Below are 20,005 nucleotides of genomic sequence, written 5' to 3'. Positions count from 1 at the left end.
TGGAGTAAGGACCACATGAATTGTGATCTTTTTCCAGCATAGACCACAACAATTTCTGAGGTTGTCTCCTGTTTTAGCAGATAATTTCAAGAACTTAGTTAAGGTTTTACAGTTGATTATGCATGATAAGAATGGTAAGAAAACAAACCTCTTTGATGATGCCATGCATTATAAAGACATATCAGAAGATTTCATTTCCCAAGAAACAACCCTTTCCTCCTTTTTGCTCTGACAAGGTCTCTTAAATCCTGCCCTCAACACTTCACAACATGACAACTTCCTTTACACCAATCCCCTTCTTCTTTCCAGCCTGAAACAGAACACAACCACCTCTGATAAACATACTGTATACACATACACAGCCACTTGTATTAGTTGTATGTGCATATAATTTGAGAGAGAAAGAGACTTAAAGCTCAAGATTCTCACTATCCACAATCACAACCACTCAAAAGAATAAGTTTTTTACATATTTAAAAACAAGGCCAAAAAAATTATTTATATGCACCATGTGCTGAATTTACAAGATTTTCAAGATATTTCTGCTGCTCTGCAATAAAGAATATCTAAAACAATCAGCCACAGAATTGCATGCCTGCATCACATCCTCCAGTAATATCTCATTAGATAAGCTCATGATCTTCATGAGGATTAGTCTTAATTGACTACAAAAAAATATCGAAACTCACTATTTTTTTCCCTCCAGGTTAGATGGTAGAAAAAGGGCCGATAGAGTCATAAAGTTTGTTGAAGGAAGAAACAACAATTAAAAGATCTGATAGGTACCTTTTCTTTGATCCCTTTCAGTGATTAAGTATCCAGTGGCTGTCAGTGTCATCATTCTTTTGATCTAGCCCCATAAAAAAATTTAACTTTACAATTTACTACAGCAACTCACATTTCTCACATTTCTTAGTAGGAGATTCCACAAGCTTGATAATTCAAGTTCAGAATTACTACAGGTATGCCTTTATACAACCATCTCTTTTACATTACAGTACTTCCTGCAGTTCTGAATTGCTCATCCCATCCGCGGTACTATAGTTTTATAATTGAGCACCTGTTTTAATATGCAAGTGAATTTCATAATGAAAACCGCCAACAAATTTACGCTATTTATAGCTTCAGTTCTTCGACTCTTCTGATATCTGCCCCTGCATCTTTCTAATGTCCCCAACATAAACAAATCAAGGCTTAGTTATGCATTAGAAAACAATATGAAGTGAAAAAATTGATGCCCTTTTAGCTATAGAGCTTCACTATTTGCATCTCAATAATATGCTGAAAGCAGCCAGTAGAGTGGGGTAGTAATGAAAAGACAGTGAGTTGTCTTCTGTTATCTTTATCAGAATCAGGAGAATCTTTTTACCAGTTTTTCTTAATGTTGGTGAAGCCAATAGAATGAGCACTAAATAAACCAACAAGTGCATGCAAGTGTTACATACCTATTAAATCCAAACATATTATGTGTGCTTTTCCCCTATAATTATATTTACCTTGCAGAGTACTAAGTGACGGTGTTTGCCTTGAACGACAATTATCACTAAAATGTAAGAATCGTTACTACTTAACCGGAGTCTTATGGAGTTATGGTTCTTAGTATAAGATCTTTCTGCAAGTAGAAACTTGAGATAGTTCTTAAAGCATTTCATAAAGATAGTGACACAATAAGAACTTTTTAGTAGAGGAACAACATAAGGCCATGGTATCCAGAGGACCACTTGATGGAGTTCCTAAACCTAGGGCCAATATTTTTTTCGGGACACCAACTGTATAAACTGGTCCCAAATGCATAATTATTCTGTGATTTATTCATAATGTCTTCACTGAAATGCAGTCGAATAAATTTGTTTAATATACAATGCAGGTTCAGATGTTCAGGCCTGTAGCGATCAACGTGGAAACTATACCAGATGTCAATATCATTTGCCGTTACACTTGGAGGTGCAGGAGGGGTATTAGTATTGTTGGGAATATTCGTCGGGGTCGTATGGTTTTACTTGTTACAGCGTAGAAAGCATTTAAACAAGAACTCAGACACAGGTTCTTCAGATCCATCCTCGATAGGTAGGTGGTAGGTTTTATCAAAAATTGACTTGGAGATATTTAGTTTATGGTTCCATGCCTGATACATCTGTAATCATACTTATGCTTAACTATTACAGTTGAGGTAAAAGGAAGAGGTCTACACAGTTCTTCTGCAGAACCTCTGACGGGACCACCTGAAGCAAGACAGTTCACAACAGAAGCTTTGGAGCAAGCTACCAGCCACTTTGATGAGAAAAATCTCATTGGATGTGGAAGATTAGGTCTGGTTTATAAGGGATTGCTTGGAGACGGAACTATCGTGGCTATCAAAAGGCGTGCTGGTGCCCCCCAGCAAGAATTTGTTGAAGAGGTGAGTTAAATTTAAATTCTATGTAAACTGAAACTAATATTGCATATTGTACAGAGCTAATTTGGTTGTTAAATAAGAAAAATAGTATTTACATAGTGTTATTTCTTTTACCTAGGATCTTTGTTCAAACTCATAAAATTGTGTATCTTGCCAAAAAACAATAATACAGTTTCATGAGCAAATTTCACTTCTACATTTCCCACACTCAAGACATTTTATATCACAATGTTAAGGGCAGTTCTATAAATTTTTCCCTGCAGCTTCTTAAACATAATTAAATGGAGTCTGTACTCTAATCCTTCAAAAATCTCTTATTTGAATCACAGGTAGCCTACTTGTCAGGGATATCGCACCGAAACCTAGTTTCTCTTCTAGGCTATTGCCAGAATTGTGGATACCAGATGTTAGTGTCTGAATATCTACCTAACGGCAGCATGTGCAGTCATTTATATGGTAGGAATCATACATATGAATGACTTATCTATATTATACAAACTTTAAGTAATGTTTTGGATTCATCACTTGACAGCAACTGGGAAAGATTCAGCATCAAAACTGGAGTTCAAGCAGAGGTTGTCCATAGCTCTTGGGGCAGCTAAAGGTATAGACAAACAAGCTGATCACTAGAAATGAGACTACGTGAAGTAGTTATATATTTTAGAAAAAACTTCTGCTGATGCAGGTCTGTGCCACTTACATAGCCAACAAATTCCTATGGTGCACGGTAGCTTTAAGACATCGAATGTTTTGGTAGATGAGAACTTCATTGCTAAAGTTGCGGATGCAGGAGTTTCTAGACTATTACAAAAAATTGAAGATGCAGGTCCATCTCACTCAGCAAGAACCAACGTTTTCGAAGATCCCGAGTAAACTGTTTCTTTTTGCTTTTACATAATTAAATTCAAGTTACTTTTTTCCTAGACTCAATGTATCATCAATGTTCAGGACAGCCCAATTGGGGGTATATACTGAGATGAGCGACGTGTACAGCTTTGGGGTCTTTCTTTTGGAGCTTTTAATTGGACAGGAGGCTTCACACATTGATTCCTTTGGATCAGATGGAAGTATACTGCAATGGGTATAGAAAAGAATATCCTTTAATACAATTTAGAACAACTTTCTCTCGTATCATATGTATGGATGTTCAACTAGCATGCTAAGAGAATAGATTAACATAGCGGTAAACATAAACTATTCATAAAAAGCAAATGTGCCTGAATTCAGTAACAAAACCACCTGTAGTAAGTAAAGAAGAAAGTAAAATCACCTGCTATCTTTTTCTTGGTTCCAAGTGATGCCAATACTGGTGCTCCCACCGGAAAATCTGTTTTTGATGCATAAATTTCACAACTTCAGCCAAATTATATCATGAACATGTATTTTACATCTAGATGTAGTACTCAGATGATTGTTAAAATGTCAGCTACGTGTAATAGTGAGTCATGTATTTACATCTTAGCTTTTAGAAGCATTGAAAATCCGCTACCACGACGATGAAGTTCTATTTATTCTATTACTATGTTTTGAGCATTTCCTTCCTTCTATTTCCATGTAGGCGAGCCTCAAATATGCAGCGTTACTTTAAAATTAGTTGAGATATACTCTGTGTCCGTGATTCAAACTTGAAGTTATGAAGTTTTCCTAAATACAAGAGTTATCTGATTTAATATTATTGGAGATGCCTGCTAAGATCATTTTCTATATAACTGTTTTATCAAATCCCAAGTCTCTGAATTGAATTATTATTCAAATTTGCTGCCAGAATACGTGTAAAAGAACTTGTACTGAACATTAGTTCCTCATATTCATTTATGCAGGTGGAGACGCACCTGAACTCAAGAGATATGATGGATCATCGGCTAGGAGGAAGCTTCACCACTGAGGGGATCAAGGATTTTATCAGATTAACCCTACGATGCATGGCACCTCTAGGAAAAGGTAGACCCAATATGCAAACGGTTGTGTTAGAGCTTGACAGGATTCTTGAAAAGGAGATCACACTCACAACAGTAACAGGTGAAGGGAGCGCTCAAGTTACACTAGGGAGCCAACTATTTACTGCAAAATAAGAAATAGCAGGAAGAGGAGGCTCCCAGGGTAACTTTTTGAGTTAAAAACTAGCAAATGCTTACCTAAGTCGTGACATTTCTACCATCTGCACTGCTGCAAAGACAAAATTGTCAATGAATATCTAATCTAATGTATTCCAAATTATTAATTGAATGACAATCTTACAATGCCAGTTTTTCATGTATTGCATAAATTTAAATATCTGCCTTGTTCTCACCCTACCAATAAGCTACTTCTTACACATATTGATATAATCTCGACGAATAGATAGACCACATTATGTTATTAGTTACATTGTAATTCCAGCTGCTAAAATCTTTGTCCAATTCTTAATGTATGAAGCGGATGCTAAAAAGTATGATATAAAAGCATGAGCCCGTTAAACAAATTCGGACAGCAATTCATTCTGGTGTAGTCAAAGCAAGCTCGGAAATGACTTGGCTTACGCTATTACTCAATCTATTATATTCGAGAATCACGATTAGATAAGCTAATTCATATAAAAGGGAAATATAGCTTACTAGTTACTAAACTTGCTAATAGCAACAGGTTAATCCGTCAATGCAGATACTTGAAAGCAATTGTTTGGCAATAAGCATGATGAATAGATGTAGCATAATTTCTTTTTATTACGAAACTCTAAACTCTAGTCACTGAATAGAAACATCACAGAGGTTCTCAAACAAGTTTGAAGCAAAGCAAACCACCCAAAACATTTTAAAAGAAGAATGTGAGAATCATACTTGTTGATTCTATTTGAAAAAGGTAGCTTTGCCATCCAATTCATACTTCTTGATTCTATTTGAAAAATGTAGCTTTTGGCTTCCGATTCATACTCGTTGATTCTATTTAAAAAAGGTAGCTTCTGGCTTCCAATTCTTGTGTCCAGTTTATTCCCCACAAGTATGTTTTTTATCGGAGGAAAGTGCACTTTCTGTATGTGGAGTATATGTGTCACACCACTTTAGGTACTATATTTTAAAAACTAACATTTTCTGTACATGAACTCTATGAACTCTGAACGTTTTTGTGGTTAATATACCTCCGTCAAATAAAGCTAATACCGTTACTTTTGATGGGGGCAGTTCTGTCATTGGCCATTTGCAACGGCTCTATTTAACTCCATTCCATATTGTCCTTATCCCAAACCTATGAAACCCTAATTGTCTAATTGAGCATTTACCCTATACAGAAATGGCAAAAAATATGGATAAGTACGATGACATTCTCGATCTGGCATGTGATTGTAACTGAATGAGTGTGGTGAAGACCCGTGGGTACGGCAAAAACGCTGGAAGGAGGTTCAGAGAATGTGCCGAAGAAGAATGTGGCTACCACAAGTGGGTAGACCCACCACTTGGAGCTCGAGCTGTAGCAGTGATTGAGGAGCTGCAAGAACGTATTGTTGAGCAGGTGCACAGGTCCGGGCGCAGGATGGACAGGCTTATCAAAACGCATCAAGCTGAGATGAATAATGTGAAGAAGAAGTAAGAGTTCACTGTCATTGCGATGTTTGTGTTGTTTTCTTCTTGGTGTAGTTGGACCGGAAGCCGTGGTTGAGGATAAAGGTTACTCTTCTGAATCTGATTAAGCAATGATTGGTTCTTGTTTGTAGATGGTTCTTATTTGCAGATGAAGTTGTGCCAAGTATGCGTTATTTAGTTGTATTTCGTTGGTGTTCTTGTTTAGTAGTGTTTCACCAGTTGGTTTCTTTGAACAATGACATGTTGCTTTTGTTTATGTAATATCAGACTTTGATTGGAAATTATGATTCGTAACTCTTTTGGTATCGTTAAATTTTAAGCACTTATAGTTTTGTTTATGATCGTGTACGATTGTACATAACTTGAATCATGTATGTATTAGAAACAAAGATGAATCGACAAAAACATAAACAACATAAGAAAAAGACTATACGATATTAAGCATTAACCAAATGGTGACAATACATTGTGACCACCGTACCAAAAGATTAACATTCGAATGTTAGCGACCTCCAAAATATAATTGTCACCAATACAAGTCACAAATTGGCCAAAACAGGTCATACAATATTCCACCAAACAACATACATTATGTGGATAACATTTATACAAACCATCATAATACCAAGTTCAAATAAACTATGATAATAATCAAATTTTCCAGACAGGGTGCTTGCTTAAATAAGCTTCCATTTGCCTCCTTCTTGCCTCAATATGTGCCCTAGTAGTTGTGGTTCCCTGACCTTGAACATTTGTCTGATGTGCCTCTATATTAAGTGGAGTTTTTTGAACCTTTGCCCTTGTAGTCATGTTGTGTAACACCCCAACCTGAGTGCCTTCAACAATGGTATTCTCACTCACCCCACTAAGTGCACCATTTGTTGTCCCACCACTTATATTAACATTAGCTGCAGCACTTGTTGTCCCACCTCCACAAGTTTAATTGGAAGCATTCTGGCGTTCAACATTCATTTGTGACTTCTTAGGGGATTTAGTCATAACTTTGACCACCTTTTCACATCCATTTGCTCTATCGTGTGCCTGTGTAAGTGCATTGTTCCAAGTATTATTGTCTTAACAAATTAATCAGCAACAATATACAACATAATTAGGCTTACCCTGGCAGGACAAGTCCTTATATTATGATTGGCGGTAAACTTTATTTTGATATTCTGTCTTTTAAGCTTTGTTCCAGATGGATCAGCTATATCATTGACCTTACTCCTCTTCTTCTTTGTCTCCTAGGTTGAACCTTTTTTTTTCTAGGGGCAAGGGCATTGGATATGGTGTTTCAGTCCATTCCGACTCTCCTACTATTGACTCAATAATGTTGGAATAACATTCTAAAAACATGTGTTTGTTGTATGACATGTAAATGAAAGGCTCATATGGTTTCTTGCTCCATGTTATGCATGCACAAACATGGTAACAAGGAATACCAGATAGGTCCCACTTCTTACAAGCACAAGTATGAGCCTCCAAATCTACTACCATCTCATAACCACCAGTAGACATTGTCACCAAATACCTAGCACCTCCACTCCATATCACATGACAACCTTTACTCTGATATGTTGCCCTACAATTAAGAAGAAATCCTAGTTATCAACATCTCAGGTATGAATCCAAAGGTTAAAAGTAGGAAGGTAATTCACTTACTTGTTCAGCCTCCTCATAGCATTAGGACACACCGGATTGAGGGCATAGATGTTCAAAATCTTGTCTCTTCTCTTCTTAATCCTCACCATAACATTAGTGTGAATGACCTTTAGCATAAAAATAATAGGTAGATCTCTGTATTTCCTGATTGTGTTGTTAAAGACCTCACAATGATTATTAACAAACATGTCACTCCTGCAAAGATTCTTGAATGCACTCCTAGAACATTGACTTCTAGGTTTTTCACTAAGCCATTCAAAGCACTTTCTTGACAACTGAATGACACACATTATAATATCAAGGTATATTAATGTGAAATCTAATTGCACTTTATAAGAAAAGGTATAAAATTTGACAAATATTTTTCATCTCTTCCATATATTTATTAAATGTATAGTCAGTGGTGGCCCTAGCAAGCAACCACAAATACATCCTCACACCAATGCTTTTATGCTCCTTCCACATGTTCTTGTATAAATGCATGACACAGAACCTGTGTTCAACATTAGGGAATACAACTTCCAAAGCATTTATGAGGCTCTGCCAAAACACCAACTAATAATTAAATAAAGTGCATATACTATTATATATAGAAGAACTATTATTCAACAATTGAAGGAATACAATCCTTTTACCTTTTGTTTGTCACTTATAAAAGTGAATGCACCATCATTCTCTATCTTCATGTTATCCTTGAGGTTCTCTAGAAACCAGTTCCAACTGTCATTATTCTCAGCTTCTACAACTGCCCAGGCAAGGGAATACATTCCATCATTTGTATCTGTTGCCACAGCTGCAAGCAACTGGCCACCACATGGGCCCTTCAGATTACATCCATCAAGTCCAAACAATGGCCTACAACCATTTCTGAATCCTATTTTTAGTAGACCAAGGCATATGTACATTCTTTTAATCTCTTCCTACTACCTGCTAGTTCTTGATCTTTTGTCATAATTTGAACTGTTGACTGAGACATCACCTTCAAAATCTGCTCTCCATAATCATATACTCTCCCATACTGATCTGCATGTTTTTCATTTATGTGGTCCAAAGCTTTCTTATTTTCCCTAGCAATTGCATAGACACTACATGACAATGCCAGTCATTAATTCCTAGTTACATCTGGAGAAGCAACTTGGAGGATCAAAACTTGGTAGTTCAAAGTATCTCGTATCGTATTAGGAATGAAAAAGATGTGGAAATTCTGAATTCTCTGTGGCTCCCATCCATTGCAGATCTATTTGTTCACTCTAATAATGAAGCTATATCTATTCAGAAAGTTGTTTCATTATTCAAACCTGGAGAAAGAGCATGGGATGTAGACTTGATTTTGGATGTTTTCAAAATTAGAGATGATGAATTAATCCTTTCCATTCTTTTAACTGAAAATGATAAGGATACCTGGTATTGGAGTCACGAGGAAATGGGACACTACTCCATTAAAAGTGGATATAATCTCATTTAAGAAGCCAAAGATCAATCCATCACAGCAGATAATTCAGGGTTTTGGAGTAAGTTATGGAACCTGAAAATTCCGAACAAGATCAAGAATTTTTTGTGGCGTGCTTTCACTAAATGTTTCCCACAAAAGATATTTTATAAGTCAAACGGATTCCAGTTAATTCCTAGTGCCCAGTTTGTAATCTCAGCAATGAATCAACTATTCATGCTTTTTTCACATGTCCATTCGGTGAAGATTGTCACAAGTTTACGTTGATTAACCCAGTCACGGAAGAATTTCATAACTTTGTCGATTGGCTTCAACTAGTGTTTGAGCAGAATAACAAGAAAGATATTTGTAGTCAGGTCACTCTATGCTAGCTTTTGTGGAAGAATCGTAACGATATGGTCTGGAAACAGTAAGGTCTTGGTGTTCCCGAAGTAGTTCATGCAGCGTTGTCTTTCCTTAACCAATGGAAAGTTGTTCAAGATAAGAGTTTTGATCCCTCATTGAGTTTCATAACTCCTGAAGATGGTCTAGAACAGTGGTGCCCCCCATTGATGAATAGTGTTAAGGTGAACGTTGATGCACCTTTATTCGAGGATCCAAAATGCTTCAGCTCAGCTTGTTCAAGCCTCTTTCGAAGTGCTTCCTTGGCAAATCATCTCCTGAATTAACAAAGGTTTTGGGCATTAGAGAATCCCTTAGTTAGATCAAAAATAATAATACTTTGAATGCTATAATCGAATCTGATTATCTCCGATAATTCAGTTAATTCGTAGCTCCTTCTCAAGTTATTATTACTTCAAAAGAGTTGTGAATGGGTGCAGATACCTAATGAAGAATCTAAAATCCCAGAATGTAGTGCTTCATTTTATTAAAACTTCTACGAACAGAGTAGCTCATTATCTAGCAAGGTATAGATGTTCAATAGCTGAACATAAGTGAAAAGTGGGGAATGTCCACCCTTCTTTTTATCATATGCTTTGTAAAGATTTTCATGAGTAATAAATCTTTACTTTCCGTGGCAAAAAAAGACACTACTCATAAATATCCTTGTATAGAAATTCAAAATGCATATTATTTTATAGTTTTTGTGTATATATATACATGTGTACATTTACTTTTTTGTTGGAGTATGTGTAATTAATGTAATTTGTAAAAACTAAGTTGTATTATTATGTGAAAACGAGAAAATGGATATTGCATCTTCTATAATTTTAATATGTGTGAAATTTATACATAGACTTTTAAAATGGGACGGAGGGAGTATACTTATACAATACATTCATTCAGGTCTACTGTAATAAACTGAAAATTAAAAATGGCACGTTGTTTACGAGGGTTATTTGTGTAATCTCCTTGGAACTACATTAAACACGCGAAAAACCAATTAGTGATTATCACACAAAACCAGATCAACATTCTTCTCCTTCCGGGTCGTGCAATAAATTGGTATATTTATATCGTAGATGGAAGATTAATTTACAAAAATTTGCAGCCAGGTCACATGGGAAAAAATTTCAAAGACGATATCTCGATAAAAAGAGTAAAGTGCACTTTGTGTATGTGCACTATGTGTGTCAGACCATTTTAGGTACTATACTTTAAAAACTAACATGTTGTGTACATGAACTCTGAACATTTTTTTGGTTAGTGTATCTCCGTCAAATAAAACTAACACTGTTAGTTTTGCTGGGGGCATTTCTGTCAATTTTCATACACAGTTAAAACCCCCAAATTACTTTACCCTTTTCATTTCATCTATTCATCTTTTATACCCCTCATTTTATCCCTCCAAAACAATCCCTCCAATTTCCCTTGTTGCCTAGTGCCCTGTTGCTGCTCACTCGATTAAGAAAGGTGTGGATTCGGAGAAACCCTAGTGATAAAGACATCTACAAGCCAGACGAAGGTCCTGATTATGATGGTAAGAACTTTTACTTGGGGTTTGTACTTAGGTTTGTTTATAATTAAGTTTTTATGATTTGTTCCTAGGGTTTGTTGGTAATTAGGGTTTTTTGGTATGCACGGTTGTAAGTGTATTTGTTAAATTGAATATTTATAAATGTATGTTGTTGTCGATCCATGTACAATATTGGTGTGGTCCTTTCTGTTATATTCATTTCAAATAGAGACAAAAAGGGAGTGTTTTTTACATTTGCTTGAAATGTGTTGTTTAGTATAGCATATATAAAGTATTGTATTGCTCTACAGTGTGATATAAAGTTGTTTTACAAGGTAAATTTTTTTGTTGCAACTTAGGAAGACATGTTTACTATTAAATTGCATTATGGGGGTAATTTTAGTGAGACGGATGTAGGCATTCGATATGTTGGAGGGTCATTTGACTATTTCGATTTATGTGAGGCAGATACAATGAGTTTACTTGAGTTGATTAGTATGTTAAAAGAGTGTGGGGAAATAGGTATATACACCTTATTCTATAAATGGCCAAAGACTGATATGACAAGAGGGTTGATACGTTAGACAAAGACTTGATATTTTAGAAATACGTGAGTTGGTTCCACCATCAAAAGTTATATATGTGTATGCCATCACAACTGATCCTATTATTATGGTTGATGGTGATGGGGTGCCTACTCAGGAGTTTGCCCCCTCACATGTTGAAAATATTGAGTATGTTGATCCTAGAACAGAAAGGGGGAAGCAAACATTGATGAATTGATGGAAGATCATGAAGGAGATGTTGAAGACAATGTAATAGTGGAATTTTTAAGTGATGGTTAATCTGATGAAGCCTACAACCCAGTAGAAGATAGAGATGTTCTAAGTGATTGCAATTCTTACTGTGATGCTTCGAACATGGATTCTATTGATGATGAGGTTTGTAATCACAAGAATTTGAGGGATAAGAAAAAGAAAGAGAAGGCCAAGGGAAAAGGGAAAAAGAAAGCAAAGAATAGAGTGAACATATATGAGCAATCTGCAGAGAAGGAAATAGTTCCTGAGAAGGACAAATTGGAAGATAACAAAAGTTATAGTGAAGATGAAGAAGGAAATGTCAGTGATGCCTCCACTAACTATGCATCAAGTGATGAAGAGAGGATGGCATGTAATTTAACTAATGAAGAGAAAGTCATATTTCCAGTCTTCAATCCCATCACTGACATGAAGGACCCATAGTTCCAGCTTGGTATGTTGTTTCCAACTGCTAAAATCTTCAGAGCTGCAGTGAGAAAGCAAGCAATTATGCAAATAAGACTTTTTAAGATATGCAGAAACTATGGCATCAGGGTGAGGTTTGTATGTGAGAAGGCATGTGAATGGAAGATTTATGCTTCAAAGATGAACTCAACTGATACCTATCAGATCAAGGTCTATAACCCTAAATATACCTGCACAACTACTTTTTATCAGAAACAAATTAACTCAAGATGGATTGATGAGCATTATGAAGATGACATCAGGATGAATCCAACATGGCCACTAGCTACTTTTTTTTGAAAAAGGTTTCTTTATGTACCTTCTTTTAGAAGGAATTTAATTTCGGTTTCTAAACTTGTTTTGGATGGTTATAATGTTTGTTTGGATCGTAATGTTTCTATTATGATGAATAAACGAATTATATGTTCTGGTACATTGCAAGACAATTTGTATATAATTAATCCTAGTCAACCTGCACTGCAACTGCAATTTAGGGAATTGAACAACACATCTTCTAACTCTACTAAAAGAAAGGAACCTTCTAGTTTGAACCAAACATATCTTTGGCACTTGAGATTAGGTCATATTAACTTGAGGAGGATTCAAAGACTGGTAGTAGACGGGCCTTTAAGCTCATTGGAAGTGGAGCCATTTCCAGTTTGTGAATCCTGCTTGGAAGGTAAAATGACTAATAGGCCTTTCAAGGCAAAAGGGAATAGAGCCAAACAACTTTTAGAATTGGTTCACTCTGATTTATGTGGACCCATGAATATCCAAGAAAGAGGTGGTTATGAATATTTCGTCACTTTCATTGATGATTATTCTATATATGGGTACGTTTATTTGTTGCACCGTAAGTCTGAGTGCTTTGATAAGTTCAAAGAGTACAAAGCTAAAACGGAGAAGTGACTTAATAAAAGTATCAAGTCACTACGATCAGATCATGGTGGCGAATACTTGCTTGGAGAATTTAGGGAATATTTATCAGAAAATGGGATAGAATCCCAGTTAACTGTACCAGGCACACCCCAGCAGAACGGTGTAGCAGAGAGAAGGAACCGGACTCTTTTAGAGAGTGTTAGATCGATGATGAGTTATTCGGATTTACCCAAGATGTTTTGGGGACATGCCTTAGAGATAGCAGCTTATCTTCTGAACTTAGTACCTTGTAAGTCGGTTCCTAAAACCCCCTTAGAATTGTGGACCGGGGATAAACCGAGTCTAAGACATATTCGAATATGGGAATGTCCAGCACATGTGCTGAACAAGAACGCGACTAAGTTAGAATCTCGTACAGAAGTAAGGTTGTTTGTAGGCTACCCCATGGGAACGAAAGGATATTTATTTTATAGTCCGAAGAATCGGGATGTCATTGTTAGCATCAATGCAAGATTCTTGGAGGAGGACTATATAATGAGTCACAAACCCATTAGTTGTAACGACCGGGAATTTTGCGTCGTAATTAAGAAAGTAAAGTATGTGTTATGTGATGAGATTATGTGATTAACCGGTGATTATTTGTCTTATCTGTATACTAGAGTTAAGGAGCGTGAATAAAAATGTTCCAATTTAAAGAGTCAACTTAGAAGTCGAGATGTGGTTCGGGCCATCAGGTAGAACGGAACCCGTCCTAATATGGAATTTAATAATATAAAATGTGAATTATATGTGAAGTGAATGAATAAAGTATTTTGTCTTAAGAGATGTTGATTGGCAAAGATAATGAGAAGCGTAATCGAAACGCTGAGCGTCGGGCCGTCAGGCTGAACGTGACCCGGTACGCGTAAAAGAGGATAAAGATTTAAGAGTGATATATTCTATGATCAGACCTGAGTCGTTATGTGACTATATGCGTGTGATTGCTTGACTGTGTGCATGACTATATGTTCTGTGTCAATTTTGTGAATTTTAAAGGAATTATGTGATTTAAGTAAAGGTTTAATTAACCTTCGTGCATTTTTATAAAATCATCTGAGATGGATAAAAACATGGGATTTGTTCTGTTATCTTCATAGAGGTCCTAGAGACTTTTTAAAAATAATAAGTGAATTTAATTGTTGGACCTTGCATTTTTAAATCGATTTTATGAGGAAAATATATTTATTAAAGCAAGTTTGCAAAATTCATATAAAATCAACCGTTCGCTCAAATTCTTATTATGAGTAATGGATAAAAAGCTAATTTCGAGACCTACGTGTTAAGATTATCATTTTCAATAATTGTCGACTTTCCGAGAGAGAAATATTTTTATTTTGAATTTCGTTGCAATTAAGTAAAAAGAGAAAGAAAATGCAAACTAAAAAGGGAGTTATTAGATTACTATTTTACCCTTAATCTTGGTGGAGTATAAATACTCCCTTCCTTCCTCATTTTCTTCTTCTTGCCGAACACTCACTCTTTTCTCTCTTCTTTTTCTCTCCCCTCTCTCTCTCGAACACTCTCTCTCACTCTCTCTCTCGGATTTCTTCAATCTCTCTCGGTATACCTCTCTTTTCTTTGATCAAACACACCAATCATCCCTAATTCTTTTTGCTAAGCACTTATATATAGTTAGAAGTGTGTGCATGTGTGTGATTAGGCTTGCATGCCGGTGTGTGTGTGTTGTGTGTGTTCGGTGTGCGTGTACACCCGAGAACCCTATGGTTCTTCTTGATTGTTGATTGATGTCATCTTGTTAAGCTTGATTCCTTGCATAATGAATGCTAGGAAGAAGTGCATGTTAGTTTATCTTGCGTAATTGACGAAATCGGGGGTTTCGTGGTTGGACACCCTCGAATGAGGGCACCACCGTGAAGCCACCGCCACCGGTGATGAACTCCGGTGAACCGGTGGTGAGTTGTGATGTGAAAACTGAACTCTACACAAAGTACACTTTAATTTTAGTAGATGCATGTGGTGTTTTTCTATATAACCGAATGGGTTTATGTTATTAAAGTGATCAAGTTGGTTTTTGACCATGAAATCAATAGTGGATAGTTGTTAATAAAAAAAGTTGTAATTTATAAACTTGAAATGATGCATGCATGTTATGATTTCTTGAAAATTTGGAAAAGGGTTTTTGGCTTCTTTGATAAAAATCGAGTGGGTGTTTGATTAAATAAGTCCTTTGATTGTAAATGAATGTGTGCATATGATTGTGCTTAGAAAAATCAAAAATTGAGGTAGCATGTGAATCTTTGCTTCGGGTTTTGTGGACTTTTGCTTCGGCTTTTGATAATAAAGAAGAGGGAATCGGTTTTTGCGGGTTAATCTTGTTGAATAGTAAGTTTATGTGGCTTAAACGTGATTGCATGATTAGTTTAAAAAAAAGATCAATTAGTGCATGTTATTGATTAGCCCTTGAGTTGAAAATTATGTTCTTGCCGAATGAAAATAAGATAAAAAGGGGATAATTATTGATTAAGTAAATGCATGTTGGTGGAATGAGTATGATTTGATGTTTAAGTGAATGTAATGATCTAGTTAAGAACTAAAATAAGTGGGAAATGTGATGTATCGCTTTGCATGTTAAAATCCATTCTTAAATGTTGATTCTTAGGAATAAAAGGTGAAATTAAGTGGGTTAAATTGCTAAGTGAGATTTTGATTGTATGACAAAGATTAAGAAGTGGTATGTTAGAATTTTAATAATTAAACAAAAGTGTCGATTTCGACTCTTAACGAAAGAAGGATTCGGATTTTGGTTAAAAAGGGATGAAGTTTACGTGCTAAATGATCCTTGTGAAATGCATTAGTTGTGCTTGCTTATATGAGGTTGAAAATGAATATATGTGGATGTATTTTGTATGTGTGGTTCGAATTAAGGAAAAAAAGAAAAGGGAATTAAGTCGACTGATATAAGTGATAGTATGCACGTAAATGTTTGGTTGTAAATGGGTCTAGTACTCGTAAAAGAGTCGTATTAGTGTGATTTGAGAAATAGCCTAGGTCAAGCGAGTACGCTTTGATTTCTAGGTATATAAGGATATAAAAACTACGAGAAAGGATTGTGCTATGTGCTATGTGCTGTGTGTTTTTTTTGTATAAGCTATATTCGTATGCTCGAGTTAAAGATATAATCGAGTTATCGTATAGAGAGATCGTTCCGGGAACGAGAGTTGGGAATCTAATTAAGATTTTTGGTTTTTATTGTAGAATCGGAGCGTGAGGGCATTCGGGCTAGGAAAGGGAAAAGTATACTAGGTGGCAGTAGTTCAACCCTCAGGAAAGCAATTTCAGGCAAGTAAATCTGATTACTTGTGTACATGATTATAAAGGAAATGTTGTTCATACCATGTAGAGTATTGAACTGTCAAAGTATAAAACCCTTGCTTTATGAAACCCTGATATTGATTTGAAGTACCCTTGTTCTTGATAACCTGTTACTGATAATCCTATTAATTTCACCCTTTAATAATCTGCCTTTCTGTTCCAGTTTCCTATAATGCCATGAATCATATTGAACCTTTAATTATCTTGGATAACTTTGTTAATGATACCCTGTTCTCTTGATCACCCTAATGATCCCTAAGTTATTGATGATCCTTCAAATTTAGTACCTTATTATCCTTGATACAGAATTCTTGAGAATTGTTCCTTGCGTATCTTTGATTCACTCCCTGAACTTTGTTTCTTTAAAATCTGAATTAAGAATGAGTTTCGACTTGAAAGTGTCCGAATGATTTCAAAGGCTTGGTAATGATAAAATGAATTTTAGAAAACCTATTGTTTTCCAACTCAAGGTTTTCCAAATGAATTCCTGATGGATTGGATTGAGACGTAAGAGGCTAGTGGGACTAGTCCAGTCATGGTAAGAGGCTAGTGGGACTAGTCCAATTTAAGGCTGAAATTATGCCGAATGGTACCTTAAAGACCGGAATGGAGGTCGATACGGGCTGATCACCCGTATATAATGAAATGGAAAGATAAGTGATCCAATCAAGGGTTCTAAATGATTATTTAAAAAGGGAACTGAAAATTTTATTCAGTAAATTGATTTTTGGAAATGAAAATGGTTTATACTGTTTTGAAAAGAGTTGATTATGTTATTGTGGAGCTTAAAGCTCAGAACCCTGATTCCTGAAATTGTTGATCATATGAATGATTCTATATCTTGAAATACTGTTGCTTTCCTCTATCGAAAGATCTATTTTGATCCTATAATGAATTGTGATGAATGTCGACTTTTGTCCTGTTTCGAGCTTTGTTTCTTGAAAGCCCAACTATTCTTCGGATACCCTTTCCTTATCTCAAAGAAAACAAAAATAAATATATGGAAATCTGCCACCTAGATTAGCTAAAGTAGAATGCCCTAGTTTGTTCAAAGTATATTGAGATTTGATATTGTTGAACTACTATATAGTTACTTGCTGAGTTTTCTACTCATTTGTTTTGTCTTAATCTAACCATGGCAGTTAAGCAAGAAGATGGCCAGGCTTAGGCGCACTGCTCGTAAGAGCGTACCTGGTGGTCCCTACCGTGTTGAGGGCTTCCAGTTGCCAGAGCAGGTAGTACAGGTTATGAGTGAGCTCGCGCCTAAAAAGAGGTGTATAAAGATACAATGGGTTATCTGTCGGTTTCCAGCCGGAACCGATATTGATTATTTAATAATATTTTGGGTTTGTAAGTTATATTTTATGATTGGTAGTTGTAATCTTGTCTCATACTTTATCCTGTTGATCCTGTTAGTAGTAAATCGGGGTTTATGCATATTTAATTATTAGAATAGAGGTGTGTGAGTCCTCATTTCCTAACCCCGAGATTGAGGGCGTCACAAGTTGGTATCAGAGCTACAGGATCTAGTCCCTGAGACAAGTTAGGTTTTAAAAAGGGGTATTTTGAGAATATATCTATATCGTGAGAGAGTTCGACTCATGTAGAGTTGAGTTAGACTATTAGGTATAGTCTAAGGAAAGTGTTTGATTGGTAAAGCAGAAACTAGAGTTAGGGTGTGAGTTAGCTGGAAGCTTTATTTGACCCTAACATTGTTTCTTGGTTGCTGTTTTATATTTTCTCTCAGGATCCTAGTAGTGGTAGTGACTCAGACTCAGAGATTAGCTTACTGGTACCCCTGTGGACCCTATTCCACCCTCTCCAGAGGAGCCTGTATATGTTAGTTCAGACCCAGAGGAGGACCCTTCTGAGAGTAGTGAGATCCCTATGCAGATTTCACCCTTGAGGCCTGATTCAGAGACCCCTGCCCCTGAGCCAGAGTCGGAGATGCCTAAGACTGTTCCTGTCAGTATTGGTGGCTAGTTAGCCCAGGACCGAGACTTTGTGTACTCCCGCATTCCTGAGTTAGGAGCTTTGGTGGATAGACTAGCCAGAGAGTCTAGGCAGAGTGCTTCTGTTATGGATGATGAGTGGCGAGTTCGAGTGAAGATGGTGGAGCAGGTTTCCAGGAAGAGATTGGATGAGGGACCATCCACTAGTGATGCTGATGCTGAGGCCCAGAGGCTGCATAAGATCATTCGCTGGATGTTGGTTGTGTTGAGAGAGATCCTAGATGATTAGACGGGACTGTTGGTTGAGCCCGTAGATTGTTGTTGTTGTTTTCAGCGCCGGTAGGCTTTGGGATACTTGGTCAGATGCCGGGATCCCTTTTTTATTTATCTTGTTGTATTTCAGACCAGTGTAGTAGTAGTAGTTGGAAGTTAGGGGTAGATAAGGGGATGTTTTCCAGTTTTTCCTCTGTTTAACCCTGCTATTTATTGTACCTTGTTTCAGAACCCTAAAATCCAGAATATTTCCTATGTAACCCTTGATTTGAATAAATCTATTATCTTGCTTTCCTTTGTGCACCTTGTTTATCTTATAAATTGTTCTCAATGCCATGCTTTAAATACAACTATGTTTTCATACAACCATGTCTAAAGATCGTAAAACCCTATTCTGTGCCATGATAAAACAACACTGATATGAGAATTATGTAGTAATAGGATTGCATGTGCAAATTGGGTAAAACTTAAAACCCACAAAAGAGATTTTATAAAAATTGTTGTTATATATATATGCCATGCTATTGTATTGCTAAATAATTGCTCAATCAGGTTTGTAAGAAATGGCCAACTCACCAGATCACCAAGAAGAAGAAATTCTCACCCAAGACCCAGAAATAAACCCAGAAACCACTTTGATGAGCAGACTTGCTCAGTTTTTGCAACAATCTATGGCCCCAAAAGTTGGAAATTTCAAGCACTTTCAATCTGTTCATCCTCCAGAGTTCTTAGGTTTGCCAGATCCGATTAAAGCACAGTCGTGGTTGAGAGAGATGGAAAAAACCTTTGATCTAGCCGAAGTTAAGGACGATAAGAAAGCTCAGTACGCAAGTTATTATTTGAGGGATGAAGCAAGTTTTTGGTGGGAGTCGTCTAAGGCGTTGTTGGAAGGCAAAGACTTATCTTGGGAGAAGTTTACAGAGATGTTTCTGGAAAAATATTTGCCAAGTTATATGCAAGATCAGTTGGAGATGAAATTTTTGGATCTTAGACAGGAGGAAATGTCGGTAGCAGAATATGAGGTGAAGTTTTCGGAGTTGGCAAGGTTCGTGCCAAAGTACGTGAATAATGAAGCAAAGAAGGCTAAGAGGTTCCAGCAGGGACTTAAGCCGTGGATTAGGAGTCAAATAGCGATGTTGGAGATCAAGAACTATGCTACTTTGGTTCAGAAAGCAATGATAATGGAAGGTGAGCGGGAAGCTGCTCGAAGAGAAAATGAAGGAAGAAAAAGGAAGTTTGAAAGCTCTGAGCAAGAGCAAGGAAGTTCAAAGTTCAGAGGAAAGTTTGGAAAGAATGGTGGAGGTCAGAA

At 36.5% G+C, this 20,005-nt stretch overlaps 2 protein-coding genes across 5 annotated transcripts; one reads left to right on the top strand and one right to left on the bottom strand.

The window, feature by feature from the left end:
- Positions 1-417: 417 nt before the first annotated feature.
- Positions 418-4,669, top strand: LOC141707559 (serine/threonine-protein kinase-like protein ACR4). Of its 4 annotated transcripts, none has more exons than XM_074510780.1 (10): positions 418-612; positions 707-782; positions 920-962; positions 1,868-2,067; positions 2,166-2,398; positions 2,725-2,851; positions 2,928-2,999; positions 3,081-3,264; positions 3,344-3,476; positions 4,216-4,669. In XM_074510780.1, the coding sequence occupies exons 4-10, from the start codon at positions 1,914-1,916 to the stop codon at positions 4,465-4,467; spliced, it is 1,155 nt and encodes a 384-aa protein (XP_074366881.1). In that variant the 5' UTR covers positions 418-612; positions 707-782; positions 920-962; positions 1,868-1,913; the 3' UTR covers positions 4,468-4,669. The 4 variants fall into 4 exon arrangements, with proteins under 4 accessions (XP_074366881.1, XP_074366879.1, XP_074366880.1 ...); XM_074510778.1 differs by having other exon boundaries at positions 917-962; XM_074510779.1 differs by having other exon boundaries at positions 418-782.
- Positions 4,670-6,603: 1,934 nt separating this feature from the next.
- Positions 6,604-8,516, bottom strand: LOC141690919 (uncharacterized). Its single transcript, XM_074495677.1, has 5 exons — positions 8,247-8,516; positions 8,050-8,151; positions 7,612-7,886; positions 7,392-7,531; positions 6,604-6,881 (listed from the first exon to the last, which is right to left on the bottom strand). Exons 1-5 carry the CDS (start codon positions 8,514-8,516, stop codon positions 6,604-6,606), a joined length of 1,065 nt encoding a protein of 354 aa, XP_074351778.1.
- Positions 8,517-20,005: the final 11,489 nt, after the last annotated feature.

The sequence above is a fragment of the Apium graveolens genome, chromosome 2 (genome assembly GCF_009905375.1).
Source record: "Apium graveolens cultivar Ventura chromosome 2, ASM990537v1, whole genome shotgun sequence".
NCBI classification, from domain to species: domain Eukaryota; kingdom Viridiplantae; phylum Streptophyta; class Magnoliopsida; order Apiales; family Apiaceae; genus Apium; species Apium graveolens.
Note: the sequence above shows the minus strand (reverse complement) of the source record. Positions and strands in the feature narration are given on the sequence as shown.